General features: G+C 43.3%; 1 protein-coding gene across 2 annotated transcripts in view; it reads left to right on the forward strand.

Annotated features, from left to right (window-relative positions):
- Positions 1 to 20,749, forward strand: part of MAPKBP1 (mitogen-activated protein kinase binding protein 1) — a 92,537-nt gene that overhangs the window by 17,996 nt on the left and 53,792 nt on the right. For both annotated transcript variants that reach the window (XM_042814043.1, XM_042814044.1), the window contains exon 3: positions 9,583 to 9,674. In XM_042814043.1, the coding sequence (XP_042669977.1) occupies positions 9,583 to 9,674 (92 nt within the window). The remainder of the gene's footprint in view (positions 1 to 9,582; positions 9,675 to 20,749) is intronic.

Raw genomic sequence — 20,749 nt, forward strand, 5'->3', positions numbered from 1 at the left:
TATGACTTCTTTGCAGGGTGCGTTTCTGTTTCCCAGAGGGTTTGCCTGCTTATTGGAGAAGGTCAGATTGACTCCATGTGTATACACAGTCCGAAATAAGTCAGGATTGACACTTGATGTGCCAGCAAACCTGCAGCCTGAATTTTGATATTTTTTTCTTTATTTTAAAATAAACATTCATCACACTATCTTCTCTTGCATCAACAAAAAATTCCCCACACAGAAATCAAAATAGCGTAATCATAACATTGACAAAGGTGGACAGTTTGCACACACACTCCACCCCTTGTCTCTTCACACTTTTATATTTCTGAAGCCTGGATATTCAGAACCTTTTGTGTAATGCCATGGAAGTTTGCGTTGCGCAGCTTTTGTGGCTAAGATGATGGCTGAATGGGAGATACTGCTTTGCTATGGCTGTAGCCAGGGTTTGCTATGTTTCATGGAACCTTTCCTCACCCTGCAGTATTTTTTGGAAGAAATTGGACCTTGGTGTGGGCATGGCAGTGGGAAGGAACAAAATAATTAAGGATAATTTCACAGAGAGAGTGGTAAGGTGCTGGAACAGGCTGCCCAGAGAGGCTGCGGATGCCCTGTCTGGAGATGTTCAAGAGCAGGTTGGATGGGGACCTGGGCAGCTTGGTCTAGTATTAGAAATGGAGGTTGGTAGCCCTGCCTGTAGCAGGGAGTTGGAGCTTGATGATCCTCAGTGTCCCTTCCAACCCAAACCATTCTATGACAACTAGGTCACACTGTAGAAACTGGTAGGAAATCAACCACCTGTGTATCATGTCCTCTTTTGCAGGCCACAGGGACATTTGCACGTGACATTTGCTCTTTTTGCTATGGCTGCTTCTAGAGATGCTTTTAATAGTGTTCCTCCCTCTTCCCCAGGGCCATGCATTGACATTTATGGCCTCCCTGGGCCTGCCTTATTCCAGGTGCACGAAGTAGAAGGCAGAGTGCAGATTCAGCACGTAGCCTCTGACAGCTGGGGCTGACGGGTCAGGAATGCAGTCTTGACAGCTGGAATTGGACTGAAAGCAGCGAGCATGGAGGGGAGGCCAGAAGGGGAGAGCAGGCAAGAGGGGGGGTGCGGTGAAATGGACAACATGCACGCACATTGTGTTCAGGCATGTATAAGAAAATGGCCTGCAGGGATCCTGTGTTGTTCATGTTCCCTTTTTTCTACCTCTGGTCACGTTTCGTTCCCTGTTCTCTCAGCTGCCTGGATCTTCTTTAATAAATATGCATTCACATCTATTGTAGTGACACCAGGCAGAGCCATTAGAACTGAGGCTCGGCATTTTCATGAGAAACCCACCCCATACCACCTGTGCTTTTACACAGGTTCACAAATGTAATATTTCTTGTAATTCAATGATTCAAATCCTTTGGACAAGTCAGTTTGTACCAACTACTCTTCAGGCTAAGGTGTGTTGGTTGTGATTTGTGTTGTGGAAAATCATTCCCTGTTGTTCTTTAAATGACTATATGGAACATCAAAATTATTTAAAAATGGCTACTGCTTGTTGAAGATAATGATATTCTGATCAGGTTTTTGTTTTTTTAATTCGTTAAAATAACGAAGGCTCATTCAGTGGCCAGATGTCGCTCTGAATCCTTTAAAATTCAAATTGAGCATAGGCTAGAAAGCACCTTGAAATGTTGCACCAGGTTTGTGCTGTGAGGATTGTATCTGATGGTATTGGGATGGTTCCTGGAGGCTGTGGATGTAAGCCTGCAATGGCAGCTGTAAGCAAGGCTTGTGGGACTTACTGGAGAAAAAACGAGACTTGTCTTTTATGTCAGAGGCATCTTGAACTGGTCCTGTGTTGGAGCTTGCCTTACTATTGCTTTTGCGGGTGGAATATTATAAACAGGCTTGTTAAGGCAGCACCCAGTGCCAGCAAAGAGTACTGAGGAAGAGAAGGTTCAGGCCAGAGAGGACAGAATTTTTAATTTATTTTTTAAATAAAAAAAGAATTTGTGCATATTCAGACAAATAAGGGAAGAAGCTCTTGGGTAGGTGAGGGGCAGAAACCAACCCAGTGGAGCTGGGTGTTTTTATTCATTGCCTGCTCTTGTCAGACAACCCCTACAGTTAATTCCATCCCTCCCTTCTCAACCCTCTCTTTGCCAGGTCAAACCCAAAAACTCCAGCTCACAGAAAACAAACAGAGGAACCTGGGCCCAAGCCAGACCTTTGCGTGTCAAGCTCAAATACAAAATGAATATTTCACAGCTGTGTTATAAAACCCTGAAATGAAGACTTTACATTGAAAATGCTGACAGCCCCTTAAGTAGAACAGTATACTGTAATTAGTGTTCTGTGTCTAATGTGTCAGACGAAACACAGCAGAGCTAAATGTAAAACTTCAAGCCTTTGTTTTTGTACAGCAGTAGCAGGAGATCAGACAGTGTGTTCAGACAGTAGATTAGAGCCCACAACGTGTGTGCTGGTCCCTGGAAGTTAAATGTGTTCTTTTTTTTTTTTTTTTTTTTTTTTTTTTTGTACTGGGGCTCAGGGGCTGCAGGAGGGATGTATGAACAGGGCCAGCTGTGAGATTTGGCATTGTGTATTAAATTTCACTTATGTAAGAAATAGATAGCTATTTCTTAGATGCTAACAATGTACAGCTACAATGCATTTCATGTGTCACATTCTGGAGTGCACAGATAGAACTTTGCTATGTTGCAGCATGGAAAATACGTTGGCTGCACTGTTAAAAAATTTGGTAACGTTATGTGGGGAGTTGGATGTGAAAGCCACCACATTGTTGTGAAATCTGAGCCTGATTTTGGAGTTTTCTGTTGGTGTATTGCCATAGCTGAAGAATAACTGGGTTTCAAATCTGGCTTGTGAAAGTATTTTTTTTCTCAAGTGAAAAGAGCAGGTAGTTATGTAGCTGCTCCTCAAGCAGGTGATAACTGATTACTTGATGGCCATTGTATTATGCTGGGGAAGGCTTTCTAAAGCAATCCTCATAGTTTGTATCTCAGGGATTTCTGTGTGCAGCACTTTCTCAGAAACCCATATTTTTGCACGTACATTATTAATAGACCCACACTCTGTTGGGAGAAGGATGAGGGCAGGCACATCATGCAGTGGATGAGAGATGAACTCTGATGGATGTTGTCCTTTCATGCTGAGTCGGTGCCGTTAGTTAATTAAATGGATTCAAAGTTAACTGTGTTACACACAGGCCCACAAGAGGGCTTTTAAAATAGATTCTGTCTGCGTGTGGACATTTATTGAAGTAGCCATTCTGGAGTGTAATGGAATAATTGTACTGCGAGAACTTCCTTTGAGGATGCTCTTGTTCATGAATAATTGCTCACAGAGGCATAGATGGAAAAGATGGGGTTGAAACAAGACCATTGATTCAAGAATAGGATTTTCCTTTCCATAGGAGAGCAAAGAGAATGGGGGTTAGCTTTCCAAGCACATAGCAGCTGGAGTTCTTATCTATGACTTTATTGTGCAGGATGACCTACCTCTTGGCTGTTTGTAAATGATTCAGATATCAAAAAGGCAGATCAAGTGTAAGGTACTAACGGGAGAAGAAAACTGAGCACGAACCAGAAGACCCTATTATTCTGCTCTGTAAACAGTTACTGCACTCACAACTTGAAAGCTGTATGTAGTCTGGATGTTTTCTTACTGATCTTAGGAAAGACATAGTGGGCCTCAAAAGAGGTTCGCAGAAGGGTGTCAGAAGTGATCAAAGATAGAAAGTGGTGTTCAGGGGAATCACTGAGTGAGTGGAGATTCTCCTGCTTGGAACACAGATGACTCTGGGGTGATAGAATACCTCCTTGAAAGTCACGTGTGACCTAAATATGGTAGATGGAGATTGGCTGTTCAGTTTCTCTTCCAGCAGAAGAGTTAAGGGGCTTTGAGTGACATTAATAGGAGTCAAGTTTAAAGCAGGCAATAAGAGATGGTTCTTGCAACATGTAACACAGTGGTGAAGTTCCTTGCCAAAAGATGTTCTGAGTACTGGGGTTTTAAAGATAGTTGTTAAGTTCATGGTAGAGAACTCTGCTGAAATAGGTTAAAACAGAATAATTTTGAGTGGGAGATAGCAGATGAGAGAGACTCAAATTGCTTTTTCTCCTCTAAAACTTTCTCTGTGAAGTCTGGATCAGATGCATCTGCTTGCTGGATATGGTCTTCCTAGGCTGTAATCTCTTGCATGATGCCATTGACACTTGGACATGCAGGCAGCCCTATACCACTGTTTTTCCCTCCTCAGATGCTTTTTCGAGCATTGGAATGTTGCAGCTATCCTCTCAAAGAAGCTCTCTTTATGTCTGTATTTAAATAAATTCTATTTGTAAAGAATGAGAATGTGCCCAGAAGAGATTGTGGGTAGTATTAGAAGGAAGGAAGTAAAGTGCTGAGTCAAAAAAAAAAAAAGCCCTCTCAAATTTACTGAGAGCGTATGACTGTATGGAAGAGGGGCTGAAAAACTACTGGGCTACTCAGTCTTTTGCTTCTGGCCTGGGAGAGTGATGGGATAACAGCATCATACAGCCTACAGGTGAAACACTGTGAGGGATGCCTGGAATTAAAAATGTTTTTTTTTTTCAGTTGAAAAGTTAATTTTCATACCTTCCTTTAAGGTGACTCAGGGCTGTGGAACTCTGCTGGCGGGCAAGCAGGCACAGAAGAGTGGTGGCAAGCTGTCATCAGGAGCAAAACAGCATCAGGGAGAGAGCTTGTGAACTGTAGATCAGGCAGCAGTGTCACTGGCTGCTTTACCTTCTTTGGCATCCATTTTTTGTGGAAATTATTACTGTGCTCAATGGGTGTTTTTGAAAGAGTGACTTGAGGCCTGCTACTACTCTCTAGGACCATCTGGCCTAGGTGCACTGGCCAGATGTGAACATGCAGATGGTCCCAGAGGGGTGCAAACTGTAGGGAAGAGGAGAGCATTTACTAGGAGCTGAAGAGCAGGATGGGAAATGTTAAGCTGATCCTTGAAGGATTTCTGTGTTGTCCTTTTGGCGCATGGAAACAGTTGCTTGTGGTTTGTCTTTCAACTTCCCCAAAACAGCAGAAAGAACTGAGTAAGAAACTCGTACTCTGAGAGCCAGGAGCTGCTGGTCGAATGCCTTGTTTCCTGAAAAGACAGGTGAAGCTGTCTAACTTAGGCTAACTTAGACCAGCCTTTCAGAAAGGATTATCCAAATGCCAGCAGGAAAGCTAAGGTAGCATGGTTTTGTCTCACAGGTGTGGGCTCTTCCTTGACTCTGGGGGAGCCTGCCTGAGGGAAGCAACTCAGACCTGCCCTTTAAGTTCCGGTGAGGATTGCACTGCACTCTACTGCAAGGCCTGGCTGTATTGAATACTTTTGCTAGTTGCAGTTCAAGACTCTGCTGATCTGATCTTACCAGGTAGAGGGGCTGTGGGAGCTTCCTAAATGATCTTGGGTTCTGAAGTGGAAGGAATAGGGTGACCTACTTAGGCACTGAAATTTCTTTACCCATCTAAGCAACTCTGAGCAGCTAAATTTAGATTTGTGTGTAAAATGAATGGATATCAGGAGTTGCAAGACAAGTGTTCATACCTGAAGTTCTCTTTTCTATTTTTATTTACTACGAGTGTGCCTTGAACCTCCAAATTTGAAAAAAAAAGTTGATATTAAAGAAATGGAGATGAGGTGGTTAACAGGTAATTACAATGCAGAATGAACTCTAGAAGCATATTGCATGTGATTCCATTTGATAGCACTTGCAAATCGCAGAGAACTGTGACTGAAAATGCCAAATGCTATTAATAGAAGCCTCAGGATGAAGTAACAAATGTGGATAGCCAGCCTCTTTTCTGAGCCTTTAATTTAGGGGAACAGAATTACAGGTTTTGTCTTGCAATTGTTTTCTGGCTTGGATGAGGGAGGTGAGGTGGCCCATTTATTGGATGTGATGACCTGAGCAAGCAAGGACACGTCTGATGATTGTGGGAAGCAATTTGGGCCGTTTTGGGAGCTATTATTGGTAACAAACCCACCGGTTTTCCAGGTCTGCAATGGCACTCTCCAGTGCTGTGGTTAGCTAAGATCAGAGTTGGAAAGAGATCAGGGAATTTTTTTGTGACTGGAATATGCTGATGTACTACCTGGATGACATATATGAATAGCAGTGTCTATGTGGAACTGGGAAACTGAGTTTGCTGCATGAATTCCTACCCCATTTTGCCAGAACTTCAGATGTGGTATAATGTCAGACCTGTCTTGACTTATTTGCCCTTTGATAGCATATCTTTATGTGAGATTTGGAAATAAATGATAGTGTGCTCCTGCCTTAATTAACTATACTAATTTTTCATTTTATCTGGCAAGTTGAGAGGAATCCAGTCGTCGCCCCCCCCCCCCCAAGTTTGTTTGTTCTTCTGTCACCTTTTGACAAGTGATTGACTCTCTTGAGCCCTTATGTCATCCAGGCTGGATGTTGATCATGGAGATAAAGCGGTTGTGCCTTCTGGGCAGGGAGGTGGGAATGGAGCTCACAAGTTTCACAAGGCCCAATTTTAAATGTGTTTATCCTCCTTTTAGAGAACAAGTTGTTTTTAACACCTAAGGATTATTACTACACATGCTGAGATGTTGTAAAAACCTCCATTTGAATGAGGCTTATAGAGTTGTCTTTCAGATTCTTAACACAAGGCAAGTTTTAAAGCTAAGCCTAGGAGCAAAAGAGGGAGAATCTTTTTCAGAAAGTTAATTGTGGATCTTTTGATACAGGTATCTGTTTCTGTTGCAGTAGATCTAGCAACATCTGCAGTATGACCTTGGTGGCGGTTGTCTTTTTCTAATAGGACTAAGGGTCTTTTGGAGGCCAGATGATGTTGACTGGTGGTTGAAAACTGGACCTGAAGACTGAGCTATACCTTTTGTGTTGAGCTGAATGCTGGCCTTGTGAGAAAGGTGGACTTTCCACCTCTTACATCTACAAGTACAGTTTGTTGGCTGAGCAGCCTGGGGCCCTTGCAGACTCTAGAGCAAGAGAGGAAGCTGGAGAAAGTGTGATGGGGCGATAGTGCCAAGATGAATGAATTAGAGCTCTTGGTCAGTTTCTCACACTCCTCAAAACTAGGAGGGAGTGGATTTTTTTTCCATAATGCCATGTACAGAAGGGATTTTGGTGGTACAGTTAGACAGATCTAGTAACCAGTAAAAGGGACCAGTTTTTCTTTTCCCTGTCTTTGAGCTCTCTGTGGCTTTCCCAGGCTGGAAAACAGAGAACAAAACCCATAGAACATTTTTTTTTTTTTTGCTTGTTTGGCTTGCTGGAGAGGCAGTTGTTATGTCAGTGCTGGTGCAAGGGGAAGTATCAGGAAGGGAGGGAGTTGGTTGGGATAAGAGAGGAAGGAACGGTGGAGTCTCAGGAGCAGGTGGCTGTGGGATCAGCTCAACGGCAGTGTAACATGGCACTGCAGGGATAACGTGTCCTTGTGGGGGAAAAACATACCTGTTGGTGAAACTAGGTTGCTGAACTGCTGCTGAATGCTATTAGCTGCATAGCCCAAAGTTGAGCAGTGCCTTTTAGGACAGTTGTGATTACAGCCAGCCTGACCTAAAGCCTGTGCTGAGCGGTGTGAGCACAGCATTGCTAAATTTGATGTTTGCTGAGAGCATCAAGTATCTAGATTGGAATACTTGAATGGCACATGTCTCTTCCATTTCCTCTTTTGCTGTCAAGTATGCAGTTTCTATGGGAATTTAAACCTCTCTTTGTGTTATGGGTTGGGGACTGATGATATGAGCTTGAATCTCAGCAAATTCTTCTTTCTGTGCATTTGTGAAGCTAAACCTATACTGAAGTATTGTAACAAACCTGGAAGAGCAGGCATCCTCCCAGCCTCCTTTAATCCTCCCTCACTTTTTTAAGGAACATTAAATTGTTTCCTTGCTATACTGGTGAATTGGTAAATGCATTTTTAATTGTATGTTCTTATACTAAACGTAAACCCTGATGAATTTTACAAAAGTCACGATTCCAGAGATACTTATTTTATGAGGAAGGGTGACAATTGGTGTTCTCTCACTCTGTCTCAAGGTATCTGGGATATATTATTATTAAAGGGAGAAATACACTGAGTTCTCCAGAGAGTGGGGTATAATATCTTCCATTTTTGGTGTCAAGGGTTTGAAGCCAGTCCAAACTGGAAGTCACTGAGGCATGGACGGCCTGCTTTACGTGAGCTGCTGGCACCATGGCCCTACTTTACCTGTTGAAGCAAGGCAGCCACCTAGCTCCCTAAGTGGCCTTACTTTTGTGACCTTCTCCAGTGACCTGAGCCATGGGACTCATTTCTTCACCCTACAGCTGAATTCTTAGTCTGATAAGCTATGTTGCCAGGGTAGTGTGGGGAAGCCTGCCCTGCCCTTATCTTTTGTACTGCACGTTGATATAAATACAAGATGTTGGTCTTTAGGGCAGCCATTAATGATAGTGGCAGTTTTACAATGGTGCCTGCTTATGCAGCGTCCATGCCTTAAGGCTTTAATCAAATGTAATTTAGATGATGATAATTGAAAACAGAAGACTGTGATCCATGAATTTGGCAGGGACAGCAGTCCTGCAGAGGAATGTATGCTTAAAATATATAATAAATAGAATCGAGCTGCACAAATGCAAAAGAGAGTAATTTTGTGTCTATAAGAAGAATCCCAAGACAAAAAAAGCTGGTTTATGCTCAGATGTTGAGTCCTTTCATGCCACATACCAGATTTTGTGCAGTGTAATCCCACATCAATCTTTTGTTTTGAGAAACTGCTGAATTCTGATGCTTCCTCTCCCAGAGCATGCTCCCTGAAAAGTCTTATTCTCCCTTGTCCAGGCAACTTTTATATTTGCTTACCCTGGCTGCTTGTCACAGAGGTCTGGTTATAAATTTCTGTATCTTCCAAGTAGCTCTACCCAGTTGTCTTTTATTTCCTAAAATAGTTGAGATCTTTGCTTGGGGGCAAAGCAAGCATTTTGATTTATCGTCTGTTGAATAGGTCATTGGTATGTGAGTTTTTTAACCCAACAATATGAGCTGTTCTGTCTCTCGAGATTCGTGGAGAGGGATGTGCTGGTCCACCAGATGTGGTTTCCAGTTTAAGCACTGTGTGGAAAAAATTGGCTATTCAGTACCTAGGAATATGGAGTTGGGACCACACTGCGCCACCTACCAGTGGATGGAGAAGATAAAGAGAATGGGTCAACCTGGAAAAGACTTCCAGGGAAAGAACTGTAGTATAGTGCTGCTTGTTGTAGGAAGGTGGGAATCACATGTGCATCCCAGCTTCTCACTCCATACTAGTTATTGCTTGCTGTCCTCTACAATACATGGCAGTGCTTTGGCACAGAGGAATAATCAGTAGATCAATAACTGTACCCCAGCAGTATTTTACCGTGCCTATGTCGAAAATAGAACTTGTTTATCCTTACTCTGTGCCTGGGTGCTTGTCAGTGACTTTCTAGGATATGATTCTTCTCAGTGCGAGTCTGTTAGTGTCTGCATATGGGTCCATTTGAACTGTACTCATATCTCACAATACTACTTCTTTTCTTTTTCACATGCTCTAGGTGACTTTGGAGAAGGTGCTGGGGATAACTGTGTCGGGAGGCAGAGGATTAGCCTGCGACCCCAGAACTGGCCTCGTTGCTTATCCAGCTGGGTGAGTCACTAACCGTATTCTTTAAAGCTGAGATTAACAAAGGCTGGGATGACTGCATAAGGTCCAGGGTATTTCCAGTGCGGTCTTCTATAGGTAGAATTCACCATTCGTTAGTCTCCTAACATAGAGGTCAATTATGAGCATCAGCACTGCTAGTATAATTAGGAAAGGAGAAGAACTGCATCTTACCTGCCAAGTTTTAATGATATCCTTTTATGGAATCCCTTTCCCTCCTCTTGCTCTAAGCTAGGTGTTAAATACATTGTGGGCTTTTTAACTATGCTCTGTAGCTTGCTGACCTTGCTCATAACTCAGTGGGATGGATGCTCAAGCCTGTGAGTACCTAATGGAGCAAATGCTGCTTTCGGAGAGTTGACAAACCCTTGTTGTGCATGCCCTGCAGTTTATAACTTGTTCCTTATCCAAATGTGGAGAAAGAACTTAGGCTTCATGTGGGCAGCTCTTTGCTTATGGGTTCTTTGAAGTGCTTCCCATCAAATTTGCAAATTGAGATATCTAGATGGAGACACTGGACAGCAAAAGAGCTATCTAGAGGGCTGAGGGCTGTACAGGTGGCTTTGTGAGTTGCATGTTTAGCAAAATTGTAGACGTTCTGGACTGGATCCTGATCTTGCTGAAGACAGATCTCACTCAGAACGTGTCTGTAGAGGAGCAAATCCTGTCAGAGTTGCTGGACTGTGGGATGAGACTCGTGTGAAGGAAAGTAGTACCTTAAAACTTTAAATGGAAAGTTTGAAAAGGTCACATTAAGATCTCGTAATAGATGGCATATTGAAAAAGCAAGGGAGGAGAAGCATTTTCTGTAGGATGTTTACCCTGCTAGTGGAGACGTGGCCATTGAGATGGGGAATGACTATGGCTTAGATGGAAAGCTACAATACAGTAGTCAAAATAAACTGCAAAGACAGAAGAGTGACTCTTCAGGAAGTCTTCACTGCCCAATGTGGTGCTACGTGGAGATACTTTACCTGTCTCTAAACTGGATTGCTAAAGACCACACGAGCTTGGTTGTTCTTTGAAGCTAGGTTATTCTGCTGGTCAGCAAGCTATAGGAGAACTGGGAGGGTGGTATCTGCTGGTGGCGTTGCATAGGCATACTCTCCACATGTAGAAGGTGGAATTAGAAGAAAAGAACTTACGTGAGAATTATGCGTGGTGGTTATAAGCACCCAAGAAACAGGCTAATAATATCTAAGAATACTGTATTTCTTGCTGAAATAAGACATGGGATCAATAAAACTGGCTAGAAATTTTTGCCATTTCTCACTGATGTCCTGGTTCACAGAATCACAGCATCATTGTGAAGTGACTTCCTGAAGCAGGGTCAGCTAGAGCAGACTGTCCAGCACCATGTCCAGGCAGCTTTTGAATATCTCCACCACAACCTTTCTGGGCAGCACATTACCAATGTTTGATTACTTATGCAATGGATTTTTTTTTTTTTTCTGTTCTTGTTCAAATAAAATTTAATCTGTTTTCATTTCTGTCCATTTTCTCTTGTTCCTTCACTGGGCGCTACTGAGTCTGGCTCCCTCTTTTTCCTTCCCTTCCATGTAGTGTTCATACACACTGATAAAATTCTCTTGAGTATTCTCCAGACTGAACAGTCTCTCCTCATTTGAAAGATGCTCCAACTTCTCCGTTACCTTTGTGGATCTATACTGGACTTGTTGCAGTAAGTCTGTATTTTTCTTGTACGGGAGAGTGCAGGACTGGACATACTCCTGAGTTTTGGACTGACCAGAGCTGAGCAAGGGGGAAGGATCTCCTCCCTTAAGTTGTTTGCATTGTTATTCCTAGTGCATCCCAGAAGAATATTGGCCTTTTTCATCGCAAGGGTATGATGCTGACTTACGGTCTGATTGTTCACCAGGACCCTGTAGTTGTTCTTAGAACGGTTTTGCAGCCCATAAATCTCCATCATGTACTGGTTCCATGGGGTTATTCTTCTCTTGGTGCAGGACTTGGCATTTCCATTGGTTGAACTTCATTAGGTTCCCACTGGCCCAGTTCTCCAGCTTGTCCAGGTTGCTTAGAACAACAGAATAGCACTCTGCTGTGTCAGCCACTCCTCCTGGTTTTGTATCATCTGTGAACTTGCAGAGTGTGCACTCTTCCTTGTTGTCCAGCTCACTAATATGGAGATAAAACAGTAACGGCCTCTTTATCAGCTCCTGGGGTGTATCACTACTGACTTGCCTGCAACCTGTGCTGCTGATCACAACCCTCTGGGCCTGGACATTCACCCAGTTTTCAGTCTACTTTGCTGTGCACTTACCTAACCTGTACTTTGTCAACTTGTCTATAATAATGCTATGAGAGACAATGCTAAAGGCCTTATTAAAGTCAAGGTAAACAACATCCTCCGCTCCCCGCTTTTATGCCAAGTTAGTCACCTCATTGTGGAAGGTTATGTTACTTAAGCATGATTTTCCCTTCATAAATCTATATTAACTACTTTATCATCTTCTTGTTTTTCATGTTTCCTTGGGATTTGTTTCCAAGATTAGTTGCTCTGTCACATTCTTAGAGATTGAGATGAGGCTAACCAACCTGTAGTTCCTGACATCTTATTTGCACTTCTTGAAGATGGAAATGACATTTTCCTTCTTGCATTATTCAGGAATTTCTCCCAGTCCCCATGACCTTTCAAAGACAAGTGCCCTTGCAGTGACATCAGTCCTATCTATGAAGAGGCCATTTTGATTGCTATACCTAGGCTTTTCAAGATCCAAAGAAGGTGAGGATGCAGTCTAAGCTGCATTTGGTCAGAGGAACTTCTGGTTTGCAGTACCCACAGGTTATCCTGTCTGCTCTATTCTCTTCTCCCCAGTATATTCCCACTTCTGTAAGGAACATTTGGCAGCAATGTTTCTATTCCTTGTTAGCATTCATTAGCTGTGGTTCAGAGCCATGTCATCATTTGAGCTCTATCAATGTTAAAGCAAAAGAGCTTCCAAGGGAACCTCGTGTGGACTTCTGAGAGAGTCCTGAAGGTAAATGCAGATGAACAAATCACAGTTTGACTCCTTGGGTTTCTGCAGTGTGTTGAGACTCTAGCTGAATCTTACAAGGCCATTCTCTTATCGTGGAGTGTGAGTATTTTCCTCTTATCTTAAAACTTTTATATTTTTTGTTAAATGAAAGTTTGTGATCTGCATGAGCACTTGGCAGCATCTTTTATGCCTGAACTCTTCAGAGACAGGCAGATAGATTACAGAGTGTGTCACCTCTTCTTCTGCATCTTTGCTGACACTGAATATATTTGCACTGGAGGAGGAGGAGGAGAGGGAGAGAAGAAAACAAGTGCACTAAGCTGAAATGGATGGTCTTGGATAGCTAAAGATAGGTGAGTTTTATTAACAGTGACCTCCTCTGATGAGCTGGTACATGCCAAACATGAATGTAATGAAGTATGAGGGCACCTGGGGATTCCTTTGGATAATTAAAAGCCTAAGTGGTTCCTGAGGACTTTGCAGAGGAATTCTTGTTCACATTTGGTGGTGGTATCATTTCATGGCCCAGGCAATATGCCAGATGTTTTGTTACAATGTAATGACCTAGGTGACTTGCTGCTCATGTGCCATAGCTATCCTGTCTTGTGATGCCAGTGTGATTTACTGCACACAAAACTATCCTTTTGTGCTGGTTTAATATAGCATTTGTTAAGAAGTCAAAACATGAGGGAGGTATGGGTGTAGACCTTATTATAAGGTGATGCAAATTCAGTTTGTTAGTATTTGTCTTTCCCTCCTATTCTTATTTTTAGTGGATTTGTCTCACATGGATAATTTGCAAGAATCCTGGCATTATTAGTTCATTGACTGTATTTATTTTTGTTCCTATTTGAATTTACTGGACAGGGAAGCTTCTTACATGTGGCTGATTTTTGCAGACTGGGTAAAGTTCACGACCTGTCCACACAACTTGGTCATCCTTCAGTGGTGCTCAAGGTACTCCAGTGATTTCCTCAGCTCTCTACTCACCTACTGAAGTTTTGCAATCCTGACATGGAGAAGTTTTGCTTCTCCAGTTTGTTGTATCCCTGAAAGCTAACTTACGTAACAACCCTGTTTTCCTAAGAACACTTTCAACACGCCTAGATTAATTTGGTTCAGATCAAAACAGTTGCTGCAGGCATCCTGACTTCATCTAAACCAGGCACATGAATGTTTGTTTGAATGAGGACTTGTGCCTTAGAAGTTTAGGCTTTCTTTGAGCAGAATTTTACTCTGGTCTCTTGTTTTTGTCTACAGTATTATTGTTATTGTTTATTAAATGATTGCTTTTCTGGATTTTCACTTTTCTGGTAATTTTGATTCTCCTGAAAGAAGCAATACAACACAAGCTTGTTCCAACTCCATAATGGTGCCTATGGGCTGAATGCTGCATTATTACTTTGTTTCCTTCTCACTGGCTTTTTATCCTTTTTCTCCTTTGACTCTAATGAGGCTATCACTTCTCCAGTGGCTGCTTTGCTGCTCTGATATTGTTTTAAAGTGATGCTTGTGTTGAAGGAGGCTTTTTATTCTTCATGTCTGCCAAGACGGCCAAAGCACAGAGTGCTCTAGATATTTTAGGCCACTGCTTTCATATAAGGCTGTTGTCTTGGGAGACAAGACAACATAGGAAAGAAAACTACCCCCCTCCTTCTCTGAAAGTCTTATATCTGCCATCCATGCTTGCCTGTTCAGCTGACAAGCAATATAAACCCAGCACTGCCTGATTTGATCTGTTAGTGTTATGCAGTGACAAAGTCATCCTTCTTGGAGGAACAAGCAGAAATCTGTTATTTCTTATAGCATGCTTTGTCTATTTTTTTTTCTTTAATCCATTTTTTCCCAATTCCTTTTTCCTTATTCTTCTTTCATTTTGCTTTATTTCACCTTTCTTTCTTTTTTTTTTCTCTTCCCAGTAGCTAGTTGAGGTTCTGTTTCCTAGAAACAAGAATGGAAACAAAGCTAAGAAAATCCTCTGAGGTTACTGATGACTAACATTAAAAAACGGAGAGAAAAAAAAAAGAGAGAAATTCTTGAAGAGGGAAAATGTCTGCCATTTAAATTCCACACCAGCTGCTCAGATTGCTTGAATCAGCTTATCTGTGTTTTAGTTGTTTTAGGTGAAGGGGAGGTGAATGTGGGTGTGGTTTTTGTTATTTTTTTTAAGCCTTGTAGGCTGGTGGGGCTGATTTATTTCACTTCGTTCGTCTTTCCTTGGCCTGCAGTTGATCATGTGAGCTGGTTGAGAACCTTGTCCTCATGTGAGGTACCTGCCTGCTGCGGAGAACAGCCCATGCTTTTCCTCTGCTCATGCAGAAAAGTAGTGCTTTGCACTGTTCTGCGTACAGTGTCTTTTAAACTTTTAGGCTCTTATGTTCTCATCAGCTTAGGCCTCTGTCCAGCCCTGATTATCAATTCCCAGCTATTCTGATAAGTCAGGGATTTTTCATGTTAGTCTTCCTCACTGGGGAAATCTGTATTTGATACATAGTACCTGGAATGAGTTGCTGAGACTCAGCCTTCAGCTCTCAGGGATGACTTTTTTACATGCTACAGATCTAAAATCAGGCATGGGTTTAATCTGCAGAGACAGTAAACTGAGTATCTTCAGGTTTCTCTCAGAATTGGCTGTTGTCAGTACAGACGCAGCCCTCTGTACATGTGCAGTAGTACATCTGCTGAGCAAGTGAGTTGGACACTCCCTTATACTGCAAACATTTAATACTGTAACATCCTTGTTTGCACAAGGGAAAGGAGGATGATAAAGGAGTCATATGATCAAACTTAAATGAAGATCTTGTTTCTTCTCATGCTGGTATTTGCCACGAGACCTTCTCCTTCAGTCCTATTGCCTTGAGTTTTTTGAAACAAGACAACTAATATTCAGAAATCACTATTGTTATGATGGGTTCAAAATGAGAAAACTACATGGCTAATTCAAATTTTATTTTACTGCAACTGTCCCATTTATGTTGGATGCTGCTCTCATGTGCCAGCCTGTGCTGCAGCAGTATTGAGCCCCAGTCACTCGTTCTCATTTCATCTCTGTTCCTCCACTCATCCCCAGCGCGTTCACAGTACTGAGTGGAAACTCTTGAATTCAGTCAGCCCTTCTAAGTCATAACTCTCCTGGCACCCTCTCCATGTGGATCCAAGTAAAAGCCAGGTCTTGCACCAACAGGCAGTGACAACAGTCTGTGTCACAGCAGCGGGAGGAAGGGGAGGAGCACAGCAGGAAATGAGTGCATCGGTTTTAATCCTTCCAGGAGTTTGCTCAGCACGTGTGGAGCTGTCTCACGTAATTGAGCGGTAACTCCCACTGGAAGCTGAAGAGCAAGGACTTTGTTTTATTTTTCCAGAAGTGGTTGTTGGTTTGCTCCCAAACACCTCTTTCCAATTCCGGTAGACAAGTGGTTTCCAGACATGCACATGTGGAGTCTCTTGGAATGTTTTAGTCATCATTTTCCATCGTTCTATAGATAATTTATTATGTCGTGTGGTAATCTATCAACTGAGAAGAATTTCCCTTTACACTAAGCTGCATAAAACCCACAATGAAAGAATAACATTGAAGATAGACATTGCATAATGTTACAAGGCATGATGAAGATGCTGCCTTGCTTTCTTTCTTTTCTGTGTTAAGTGAAAGGTTTTGGACAGTGTGGTACTGGAATGAATTGTGAGAGGAAAATCTAGTAGACCACTGACCATGGTAAAATTCAAGACTTATGAAAGCTGTGGCCAGGTTAGAGTTGAAGGCTACATGGAACAGTGAAATCCTAAGATGACAGACATGACTGCCTTACTTCAGGGCATATTTTTCTTATTAACTGATTATTTTGCTTGGACGCCACAGTACTGGTCAGCTGCAAGATCTGCTTTATAGATCATTTGTTACCTCTTCGTACAGGTGCGGTTTGTGCGAAGTTCTGCAGCTCTGTGCAGAAGCAATTCTTCACTCATTTTTGTTAGCAGTAAATGATAATACTGTTGGACCCTGTCCCATGTGCAGCTTGAATAGGTAGAGGGACACTACAGTACTTGAACTGCTGGATAACAAGTATATAAATGCATTTCTGCTGGTGTTGGCTCCTTCAATTTTATTTTATCCAGACTTTTGAAGAATTCAAGCCTTCTGTTTATTTCTAAAGGAGAATCTTCAATATTGTAAAGATTATAGAAGCCTATCCTAAAATGAGCATTTGGGATTTCAAGCATATTTCAGCTTCTTTAGCCATTCCAGAGGCAGTTTTAGTCCTTTTCAGAATGGTACAGTCATCTTGTAAGGGCTATGATGCTTTCCTCTCCCTGCCTCTCAGGAATCTGTACTGTTGTCAGTGCATTTTTTTTAATATATTTTTTTGTTCTGTGAGGATGCTGTGCTTGTACGTGCCAGCTGGGGAGATTTTCCAGTTAGCACAGTTGTGCTTGTGGAATCAGAGGGAAAGATAAGAAAATCCCCTCCATTTAGATTGTTAAAAACAATTTCATTTGAAGAGCTGTGACTGCAGTTGGGTTTGAGTTGGGCCATTACAGCCCAGTGGAATGTTTTGTTTTCTGTGCCAAAAGTGAACAACCTCATGCAAGATTTCAGTGTTCTGAAAGTGTCCGAAAAGAAGCCAACCCCTTCCTTCCCTCTACTCCATTAACAGCAGATCCCTCAGAATGATGAAACATGAATACAGGTTCTCAATTGTAATTATCCACTGCGGGGAAAGGGTAGCTCTCCAGAGTGCCATATGGTAATCCAGCTTTCAAGTTGGGATGGGAATGGGAATCCACCACCAGATGGTGGATCATTATTGTGTCCTGTGCATCAGAATGCTAGCTATTACAGCCCCAGGACAGACAGAGGTGAAATGTGACACTGTCCCATAGTTACTACTCAGGGTTTTGGCAGCAGCAGTAGTTCTGGTGGCATCCTCCCTTCAGCCGCCAGGTACCAACGTGCCTGCTTATCCTATGTCTTTCCACAGCCATGTGGCAGTCACGCAGTATGAGTGACTTTTCTCCCAGAGTGTTTCCTTTACACGTCAGCTCTGCTCCCATTCTGTCTGGGTGAGTCTGTGTTCATCTGTGTTTGCCTGCTTCCTCCTTTCTGCTAGGTGCCAGCATGGCGTTGCAGCATGTGGCTATATGCTCAGTGTAGCATATGTCCATGCTGCTTACATCCCAGTGTGGTGTTAGAACCCCCTATATGTGGAGCAGTAATCTGTGCTTCCTCTTCTAACACCTTCAATGGGAACAACCATGCTATTAGCAGGTGATGCTCCCCTTTGTGTTCACTTTGTTCCCAGTGCTACATAACCCTGGTTCTTGGGAAGAGCACAGTGGGGTTGTAGTGGAAGAAATGTTCACAGAACAGTTTTGCAGAAGGAGGTACCTTTGACCAGTCAGTACCAAAGCTGTGTCAATTACACAGTTTAACTGAAAACAAAATTAGGGGTGTGATGGGGCAGGTCCAGGCACTACCTGCACAGTGCGTATCGGGGGACCACAACTGTTAGCTGAGCCCTGGAGAAAATTTGTGTTAGAATGTGGATTCTTATTGCTACCAAAAATGTTAGTGATGAAGAAAGCGAGAGGAAGGAAATAGGAACACTTTTGTCTGTGCAAGATTGCAATGAAAACTCTTCTGACAAAGAAAAACACTTAATTGCCCTTGAAGCTTTCCTGTGCTGGATTCCAGAGGCTGCAAGCGGAGGCAAAGTAGGGAGGCTTGGAGAGGTCCTGTGAGTTTGCTGCTGTTTGGGTTGCCTGACATACCATGTTAAGGAAAACTGTGTAATATGCACTTCTTTCTGCATCCATCTTAGGTCCAGAGTAAATATTCAATTTCCCTCAAAACAAGAGCATTATTGTGCCTGTTAGAGTAGCTACAACCAGAGACTGTTGAAAGGACTATATTGGTTATACCTGACTTCAGCCCGCCTTACTGATAGAAGTATTCATTGTCCTCGTTCTTACACTACCTGACATTTGATTTTTAAACTGCGAAGAAAGCTGGGAAGTAATACTGATTAGATGGCTGGTTTGTTACTCCGACCTCGTTAACCTGTACGTGAACTAAAGGGAAGTCACTATATTTAAAAAAAAAAAAAAAAAAAATAGGGAAAAAGAAGAATACCTCCTATGGGGAGGGTCGTTCACAGTTTATACACAAAGAAATTGAAGTGAGAGAACAAGCATGTCTGTTTTATTTAATAACAGTGCTGAACGCTCTAGTAGTGCTCTGCAAGTGGGGAGCTTTGACAGGTTGCATGCCTATTGAACAGGGAGGAGGAATGGCTGCAAAGCCTTGGTTGTTGTGGAGTACGAGGCCTTCCTCATCCTGATGCCTTGCAGCCCCCTGGAGTTTGCCCATCGCCTGAGAAAGGAGGGGGCTGGCAGAGAGTGGGAGCCTGCAGGTTGCAGCCTGCCTCCTTGTCCTGCCATGGCCCTGCAGCAGCTGTGCCTCCAGCAGCCAGCTCCTTGGTGCTGCAGTGGGACTTGCTCAGGATCCAAGTCCTGAGCTTGCATAAGAGTGTGGAGGGGGGCAGAAGTGGGGGACCGAAAGCAAAGTCTGTTTGTTGTAAGCATGCCCAAATGTGCAGTGAGTGTTGCTGAAGCTTGGACGTAGGACTTGACATGCCAGTACTGGCAGCTTTGCCTGTGGGCACCATCCTGCCATCCTGCTCTGCGTACATATCTAGTGCCTCCAGCTGGCAGCCAGACACTGGCATCAGCCTCTGCCTGTCCTCGGCGTCACATGTTGTGCCCTGACAGGGCTGACCCAGTGCTTCTTGGATTCCAACCTCACCGCATTTCTGTGTGAGAGAGGGATGAGAGAGTAGACCAGAGTTATTGTGGCTGCTTCTCCTTCCAGGAAAGCTGTCTTTTCAGGTCTTATGTCATCTGATGCTTGTTAGCTATTCTGTAGGGGGAAAAAAAAAAAAAAAAAAGAGCGCAGGTAAAGTGCTCTGCCTTATCTCATTGTAGACAATGCAGAGGTAAATGTTCATCTTCCATTAAAGCTACAGCTGCCTAAAGGGCTCCCAAAAAGGCAGTATGGGTAGAACTGAATGTTGCCAAGCAAAGTGTATCAGAACTGTTCGTGCTTAGCAGCCGTGCTGGGTAGAGCTGGCTACGTTGCTGAGCTGTGGGGCAAGCTGGGCTGGCAGGAGGCTTTGGTGCCATTTTGCAGTTCCTGGCAGGCTGAAGACTGAGGCAGCCCTGAGCTCAGCCAGTGCTGAGATGAGATGAAACCAACAGGCCCCTGGAAGTGGGCAATTCCTTAACGCCACGCTTTTGAAGCAGCAGGAATGCTCTTTGTCTCTGGTGCTTCTATGTAGATACTGCAGGAATTGTGCTCACTGAACCATTCAGGAGGAAAAGCTGCTCCAGTTTCCCTGCTGCATTGGAGTTCCTGCTGCCTGATCAGGAAGGCGGGCAGGCTGCACAGGGCACTGGGGCACCCCTGGCCCACCCAACATCCTTGCCAGGAGGGTCTGCAGGGCACCGCTGCTGCTGGCTTTTCCTCCTGAGGTAAATCAGATGGAAACAGGACATAACTAAATTGTATTATTGCTTGTTTGCTCTTGTGATTGAAGCCACTGATACTGGTTACGCTGATTGTTAGTGGTAAGAGAATTGAAGCCCTAAAGCCCCAGGTAATGAGTTTGATGCATAGAACCTTCTCCCTGGTGCTTGGGAGCTGCTCTGGCATGATGGAATCTTCTGGCTGCATTTGCTGCTGGAAACAGATGTTGGCCTATTGCTTACATGTGGGATATGGCTTTCCTCTGGGGCTTGAGTTCAAAGGAAGAAACTTCTTCAGCTTTCAAGGCTTTGTGGTGTGGCAGGAGCTACTCTTGGTGATAGGTCAGCACAAACCTGACGTGTGGAGCCAGAGGTTCCCGTTTCAGCCTAGCTGGGGCTGTGCAGGAGCTGCTCTCTCCCAGGATGGAGGATGCCTTCAAAGAGAGCTTCCATCCTTCCTTGACATACAGTTGGTCTGCAGAGCTGAATTTGCTCAGAGCCTGATGGCAAATTTGATGATTCTGCAGTAATTTTCTT

The sequence above is a fragment of the Centrocercus urophasianus genome, unplaced genomic scaffold (assembly GCF_019232065.1).
Source record: "Centrocercus urophasianus isolate 14NV4802_14NV808 unplaced genomic scaffold, USGS_Curo_1.0 seq_14, whole genome shotgun sequence".
Taxonomy (NCBI): Eukaryota; Metazoa; Chordata; class Aves; order Galliformes; family Phasianidae; genus Centrocercus; species Centrocercus urophasianus.